Source organism: Elephantulus edwardii, unplaced genomic scaffold (assembly GCF_000299155.1).
Source record: "Elephantulus edwardii isolate Elephantulus edwardi_28Jun2011 unplaced genomic scaffold, EleEdw1.0 scaffold00005, whole genome shotgun sequence".
NCBI classification, from domain to species: Eukaryota; Metazoa; Chordata; class Mammalia; order Macroscelidea; family Macroscelididae; genus Elephantulus; species Elephantulus edwardii.
The window spans coordinates 26,309,054-26,317,224 of record NW_006399755.1 but is presented as its reverse complement, the minus strand read 5'-3'; the positions used below and the strand labels follow the sequence as shown (position 1 = coordinate 26,317,224).

General features: G+C 42.0%; 1 protein-coding gene across 1 annotated transcript in view; it reads left to right on the top strand.

Moving 5' to 3' along the window:
- Positions 1 to 4,525, top strand: part of CACHD1 (cache domain containing 1) — a 358,380-nt gene extending 353,855 nt beyond the window's left edge. Inside the window, exon 27 of the mRNA XM_006879767.1 lies at positions 4,287 to 4,525. Within this exon, the coding sequence (XP_006879829.1) occupies positions 4,287 to 4,525 (239 nt within the window). The remainder of the gene's footprint in view (positions 1 to 4,286) is intronic.
- Positions 4,526 to 8,171: the final 3,646 nt, after the last annotated feature.

Genomic DNA, 8,171 nt, shown 5'->3' with positions numbered 1-8,171 from the left:
ATGATACCCTTGATATCCTCCCACAACTCATCTGGCCTTCGTTCATTAGTGTTCAAAGCCTCAAATCTGTTCCTGAGATGGTTCTGAAGTTCAGGTGGGATAGACTCAAGGTCATATTTTGGTTGCCTTGGATTACTCATTACTAAACTCGAACTTCTGGCTTTGACCATGCTTGCATATTCCACGCGTCTCATGCTTAACACTGTGACACTGGTGCATCAACTGTGTTAATGGTTACCCATGGTAGACAGTGTTTGGTGGAACTCCCCAATTAAAACAAGCTTGGAAGCAGGAGTGGCAACCACTTCCGAAATAACTTGCCTCTGGAAACCCTGTGAATCGGGAGAAACAATGGAAGTTATACAAGTGTTCAGGTCTTTCATTCATAGGATCGCTATGGGTCATGTATGACTCGACAGCACTTAACAACAACATCACCCTCTTAGTTGGAAAAGTGGAGGGTCAATCAGCGAGAGAGAGGAAGACCCTTAACCGATGTGTTGACACATAGTGACTGCAGCAGTGGGCTCAAATATGTCGGAAATGGTGTGGATAGGCTTGGACAGGGTTCAGATTTGTTCTTCGTAAGATCATGATAGGTCATACTAGACTCAGCAGTGCCTAACAACATCTGCAACTACCTATACCCACACACACTCCTCTGTACTTTAGGTGGCATTGAGTTGACTGTGGCTCATATTGACTCTTGGAACAACATATCTGAACCTTGCTCCGCCCTGCACCACCCTCACAATCTCTGTCATGGTCAAGCCCAACATGGTAGTCACTGTCAATCCGTTTCAATGAGAGGCTGCCTCCCTTTTGCCAACCTTCTACTTCAACCAAAACGCTGTCTCTCTACCACACACACAAAATTTATCACCATTCTCAGAATCCACCAGATCCTTTCTGGCTGCTATACATTTTGCCTGTGCTTACTTCTGCCCTGATCCGGGTGGAGACCCTGTGTGTAACAGGGTACAATTGTGCTCCATAGGATTTATCAGGCTTGGCTGCAACCTAAAGGCTAGAGGGTCTTGTCTACCCAGAGGGGCCTCAGAAGAAAGTCTTGGTGGTCAACTTCCAAATTATCAGCCACTGAAAACCTTATGGGACACAATTCTCTGACACATTTGGGGTCTCGATAAGTTTGAATTGACATGGTGCCAACCCATTTGTTAAGCCCTTGCCTATAATATTTTTCTGCCATTTTTTTAACCTGGTGACTCCCTTTTTCTCATTAAAATCATCTTAAGTTAGCTCTTCTGGTCTCCTAAGGCCATTAACTGGCATCAGTGTTCCTTTTTTCTTCCTCTGTTTTAGAACATGTTCATTTCCCTCTCTTGACAGTGGGCTTCTTGGGAGCTGGAACTTAACTCTTTTTTAAGTTTAACTTTTTGTCGCTCACCTGGCATCAAGAAGGCATTTGGTAATGATAGACATATACACTAGTGAAATCACCCTCTCCTCTACTGGGTTCTTGGAGGCTCCAGTCCTGATTTTCTGGCTAGACATTTCCACATATGAGACTCAGAGACTCTCAACATCAATGCATGCAAAAGCAAAATTCACTTTCTTCTCTGACACTTGATCCCAGAGCCCCCCTCTGACGTTATCATACCTCAGAGATGTAGTCACTTTTAACCATGCCTCACCCCACACATACCCTCCCACCCAATTGCTCTCCATCTTCTTCCCTTGTTGCCACCCCTAAATATCTTTTGTCTCTTCAATCCCACTTTAGTGTTACTTCTTCATCTTTCATCTACTTTATTGCAAAAATCTCTAATTTCCCTTCTCTTTTCTTTCCATTCTTTCTTTACATTGCCACCAGAGCTACTTTTTTAAAACATAAAAATCAATTACTTTTTTGATCTGCTCAAAATCTTGTCATTTTTTCCCCATTTTCTGCTTTCTGAAATCACTTATATAATCTAATTTCAAATTACCTTTCCAAAGGCTTCTATTCTGCCTTTTCCTTCAACCACCCGCTAGCACTTACTCTAGTCACATGACACAGAAATGGCCTTAAGTCTCCTGGACTGTGTAGATCTGTTCATCCTCTTCTTTGTTCATGTCTATTTATCAAGCCCTTACACATCCCTTGAAGCCAGCGGAAATCTGAAACTTTCTTATACCAGCCAGCCAGAATTAGTTATTCCTTCTTCTGGATTTCACTCTTGCCTCCGTTATAGCTCTTACAGAGGGATAAAGGTGGTTCTCTAATAGAATTCTCACCCTCCATGTGAGAGACCCAGGTTTGATTCCTAGTCAGTGCACATTGCTGGAATCAACCATCAGTGGAGACTTGCATATTGCTATGATGTTGGGAGGATTTCAGTGGAGTTTTCAGACTCAGACAGACTAGGAAATAAGGCCTAATCATATGTTTCCAAATTCCAAAAGTGAAAGCCTCATGAATCACAGCACTCTAATCCCTTTATACATGGAATCACCATGAATTAGGACTTGCTCAACAAAGCTAACAACAACACAGCACTAATTATTATCTGCATTAGAATAAGCTTAGTTTATTCCTATCTGTCTCACATTCCATTAAGAAATCCTTAAGGAGGATGTGAGGGCGATCTGGCTGCGACATCTGTCACCCCATTGATCGCCAGGGTTGATTCAGCTGATCTGGCTGGGTAGGCGGGTGTCCCCTTCCTCCCTCACCGATCCAAGTGCGTCCCTCCCGGAGCTGCACGCTCGGTCGAAGAGGAGGACCATCCCCAATAGGAGGAAGGCCGTCCTTCGGTCAAGGGTATACGAGTAGCTGCGCTCCCTTGCTAGAACCTCCAAACAAGAAATCCTTAAGGAAACTCATGTTTAATAGTCTTCCCTTCCCCATAATGATCTTCAGTAAGTGCCTAATGGAATTGAGCTCTGTTTGCACTTGTTTTTATTTGTCAAGAACTTGGATTTTTAGCTGCTTATTTAGAAACTGTATTTTCATCTGAGCGTCTGCTTCAGTGTCCAGCACCATGGCTTATGCATAGTCGTTACCCAATAAATAGTTGTTGACTTGGACTGTTAAATAATTCTATCATTTGAACCATATCTCATTGAAGACCAAATTGCCTTTCTCGTTTATTTTGCACGGAGCCTACATTTCTAGGCACCAAACTATTCCTGCTGGGCTGTGTGCAAGCACATCAATTTTGCAGCCACAAATGTGACTAGTACTACCCACGGGTGAGTGCTGATTGATGCTAACTGTAGATGCAGCGGAAATATTAATGAGCTGTCACTTCTCAAAAATTTTAAAGGGGATTTTTGCAATATTTAAAAACATGCCAAGGTTCTTGGAATGGAATTCTTTGATCAACAAGGGCATTTTCTTTTGAAACATGTATTACTTAGAATACTAAAAGAAATTAATCTTTAACTACAGTGAGCCTGCTTCTAGAGAGAGTAGCTGATTCCCCTGTTAGTTGCTGTGTATAGTGTTTTATTAGGTACCAGGACTTTGAGGGAGTTCCTTGACCTCTCTGATCATTTCCCTGACTCGTCCGTAAAATGGGCATGAGGCTCACAGATGTGTAGGAATCATGTGCCTTATGAGCCTTCTGTATTGCAGATGCAGGTAAAGGGATAGTAGCTTTTGTTCTTAACATGGCAGCACATATTTCAGTTCCACTTCCCCACTGTCCTGTGTCTGGCCAGGATCTTTTTCTCAAAACTACTCTTTTCTCACTTTAAAATAAGATCTTCATCTCAACCCAAGGATAAAGGAAGAATAGTTCCCAAATGTCAGTGGTGCTTTTCTTTGCATGATAAGATGTTAAGTGATTCCGGGTTTTTTTGCTTGGTTTGGGAGCTTAGAGCAAGGGTTGTTATTTCTTCTTTTTCTTATCCATATGTTCTTAGTGATCTAGAAGATCTCTGGTAGTTCACAGGAGTTGTGCCCCTGACCCCAAGGCAGCACCTTTCTGAGTGTTCAAATCCACCAGCTCTCTGAGGGAGAAAGATGGGCGGTCCCCTCCCATCTTTCAATGTGCACAGTCATTGAAGGGTTTTGTTTTGTTTTGTGCTTGGTTAGTTTTTTTGTTTATTGATTTGTTTACATTCTCAGTGATCTGCTTGGGTTTTTTGTTTGTTTTGGTTTCAATTAGTGACCTCTTTAAAAGGGAAGTCATTCGTTCAATGCTTTGTTTTTGAACTGCAGACAAGTATGTGCCCCTAGCCAGCATGAAGACAGGAATGCCACCTAGTGCAGTCCCTAAATTTTAAGAGAGGTCTGCATCCAACGAGAGACTTTCAGCTGCTTATTTCCTCTTTTCTAGGCTACAGCACCATGAGCCCGCAGGAAGATAGCGAAAACCCTCCCTGCAACAATGACCCCCTGTCTGCTGGGGTTGATGTGGGGAACCACGATGAGGACTTGGATCTGGACACCCCGCCTCAGACAGCTGCCCTCCTAAGTCACAAATTTCACCACTACCGGTTACATCACCCCACGCTGCATCACAGCCACCACTTACAGGCGGCTGTGACAGTGCACACAGTAGACGCCGAGTGCTAACGGTGCCCTGGCTGCCGGGAACTGGCAGGACCTGGGAGAGCGAGCACTGGAGCAAGGCCTTGCTGTGTGCGGAGCCCTGTCTTCACCAGTTGGTGTAACTCACTTCCTGCCTGTTCACACATTTCCATACAAGCGAACCTACAACACAATCACGTTCGTGACAACGTGAGGCAGGTTCTGAAACCGGAGGGGAAATAAGCCTGATTAATGAACCTGCCATAAAGCAAGTGGAATGGAAAAGAGGCAAACCTCCAAACATAGAGATGAAACCTTTAAATGAGACATTGAGAACCTTCGTTAAGCTGAGCCAGAGGAATGTTCCCAGGAGCCAGAAACGCTCCGCTCGCCTTAACTGGAAGAGGCCCCGGCCTGCGGCGCGTCCCGATGGAAAAGTGTGCTTTGCAGAGATCTTGCTTTGTTCCTCAGATGTTCCTGGGTACTGTTGTGGCTGGACGGAACTCGGGTTTAAGCTCTAAATGATGCATCTCAAAATTTCTAAGTAAAGGATTATTTTTCTACTATTTATTGAACTCTCAAACATTCGCAAACTTCTGGGGGAAGGAAAAGAAACACAACAGAAATTGCCAGCAATCACCCCTAGCTGTTCTGTGTGTGATCAAGTGGTTCTTTGATTAAGGGATCCCGTTTCTTGTTTCACTGCTAGAACCCTGCTGCCCCACTCCACCAAATGGGAAAATGAAGACATCTTTCACTCTGACTTGTTTACATACATTTGCTCTAGTGCATCATTTCAAGAAAGCACGTCCTTATTTGTAATACAGTATTCTTTCTCTGCATTTGGCAGAGATTGGGAAGGGCAGAGTCCAAGAAGTGTTTAAAGCAATTTTATGTCTCTCTATAACTCATTTCCACTCCCCACGCCATGCTTTAGGTTTCTACGAAACCTGATATTACAACCCTAGCCTTTTAGCTAAAGGAGAGTTGGATTGATTCTCCTGATTTTAGAAACCGTATAAATTTAAAATATGTCCCACTTCTAAGCATACTAAACACGTAAGGGAAGACATTTGTATTATTGTGAAATTTTGGTCCTTAATGAAAGAGATCTTTGGAAATCCTAGTTAAAAGCTGCTGCCAGTTATTTAAGACGCTCTCCACCAAATGGTTCTGTGATTTATACAAAGATTCCTCAATGTGGCTAATAGAACATGGGACATTGTAAATTTAAAGTAGTTTTAATTACAGTGATGTATTTTAGATTCACATTTTGTGATTCGAATATGTTATAAAGACATCCTTGCACCGTGTATGTAGTAAATCTGTTTATATGTAGTTGGGGGAAAAATTCACTGAATAATGTTTTAATGATAGGGTACTATGATATGATGTAAAAACAAATTGGTTCTTCAGCAGTACAGAAAGTAAACTCTATGCGTGCTATCAGGAAACCCCTTCCTACTTTGTATAAAAGTACAGTCTAGTGAAATAAACTGTATGCAATGGACAGTGTTAGTGGCTGCCGTGGTTTCTGAACATACCCTTTTCTTGTTCCTCAGAGAGTTACATGCACTTGGTAACCTTGCCAGTTCATTGCCATCCTGGGAGCAGACTTCCCAACAGTGCTGCTGTCCGCTTCAAGGGCTTCTCTGTCATCTCACGCATACAAAGAAACTTAAGATTACAATGGGATAAAATAAAAAGCAAACATTAAAGCATGTATAGAACATAGCTTCCCTTTTCTGATTGTCACAATCCATGTCTTTAACTGAGAAATAAATGACTGTTCTGTAACTACTGGAGAAACTGGATGACTTTTCTGTCTCTCCACAAAATTCACTGTACTGCCAACCCAAAGGCACACGGTTCTCATCCAGCAGCTGCTCCATTGGAGAAGGATGGGCATCTCCGGTGTGACTCACTGCCTCTGAAAGTCTACTTGAGGGTCAGCTATGGGTGGATTCAGACTCAAAGGTACGCAGCTACCACCACCACCCCAAAATTAAACCTTTGCATGTGATGCTAGTTTTTTCTCAGCTTGAGAGCCTCTGTATTAATGAAGCTAAACTCTTAAAGAGGAGAATTTGGTATTTCGGGGGGACGCAGAGGATACCACAAAATCTAGAGCTTAAAAAGGACATATTTACCACATGTTCAAAGATAATATCAATGATGTATTTTTTTGTGCCTTTGATGATAAGAATCTTTTCTAACTGGAAGGTTGTGCATTTATGTCCATCCAGAGGTGCCACAGAAGAAAGGCCTGGTGATCCATTTCTGAAAAGACATTGAAAACTCTAGAGAATTCTATTATGACACTCATTGGGTAGCCATGATGTCAATTCAAATGGGAAACTGCTTTAATATGCATTCTTATACCTGAATTTAAAAAAATGTAACTGTTACTGCTTCTCTGTAAGAAGGTGCCATTAGGGAAACTTGATAGGAAATTTTGTCTTCTAAATGATTTTCTAGGGAGCTCTGTTGGCATAGTTTGTAAGCGGCTGTAGTGTTACCCCCAAGGCTATGCTTCTCTGTGGGTTGTGTCCACCAGCTGATCCAAAGCCATCAGCCACTCTTTGAAACGGAAACAGTCTCTCCCCATGCAATTCACAGCCTCAGAAACTCAGTGGAGGGTCAGCTGTGAGTTGTTTCCAACTTGAGGATAATGGGAAGTGGGGAGAAATTATCTTGTGTCTTTGTTAAGCCTTGCAAATAATTACTTAAACATTCTTTGTTGTTCGTGGAGAGAGAAATGGTTTTTGCAACCTTTTTAGCAGGTCAGCCATTATTGGTTCTATGGGGTCCTCAAGTACTTTTGCTCATTAAACTATAATCTTTTCTGAAACACTGCAGAGGTTCTATCAACACCTTCTTGCTCAACAAGGGCACTCAGTGCCTATAACCAACATTGCTTATCGTTACTGGTAAGTAACAGGAGCTCAGGGACACCAGTCCACTTAACACAGCCAGCAAAAGAAATGTCTTCTTGCACCTGACAGCAAAAGACGGTTCCAACTCAGTGTTAGACCTTGCAGCATATGTTCTGCTTTTCATATTAATTTATTTTAGGAAAATGTTGTGTTTTGTTCTCTAAATATAGTGGTTTCTCTTCTGTACTTTAATCGCCTAAACCTCATTAATATTTTTCTCTTAAAAACTCTGTCACATTTACTAGGGCAAGTTTATTTGTGTGTCTGAGAGACTAGAGAGCGTGAAAAGAAATTCTGGAAGATCACTTAAGCTAGTTTCTCCATGGCAATGGGCAATGCGCTAATGAACAACTTTAAAAAAAAATTTTATCTGGTGAAATAATCATATTCTTAAAACAGACCTGCCCATATGTCTTTCTCTCTCTCTCTCTCTCTCTCTCTCTTTTTTTTTTTTTTGGTCTATTGCTGAACAAAGCACTAGTGAGTTTCCTGGCTGAAACACAATGCCACATTCAAAGTATTTCTTTCAATTTTTCAGTTAAAAACACTCCTAAGTTGAAAAAAATATCCTTAAAGCTATCAGAAACAGCCTTATAAGATCGTCCTTTCAGTATCTGAAGTATATATGTGTGTATACACACCCACAGCCCTGGTGGCCTAGTGGTAAGAAGCTGCACTGCAATCCTGAAAGCACACTGTTCATATCTACCACCTTCTCCATGGGAGAAAGATGGGTGATCTCCTGTTCGATTAAC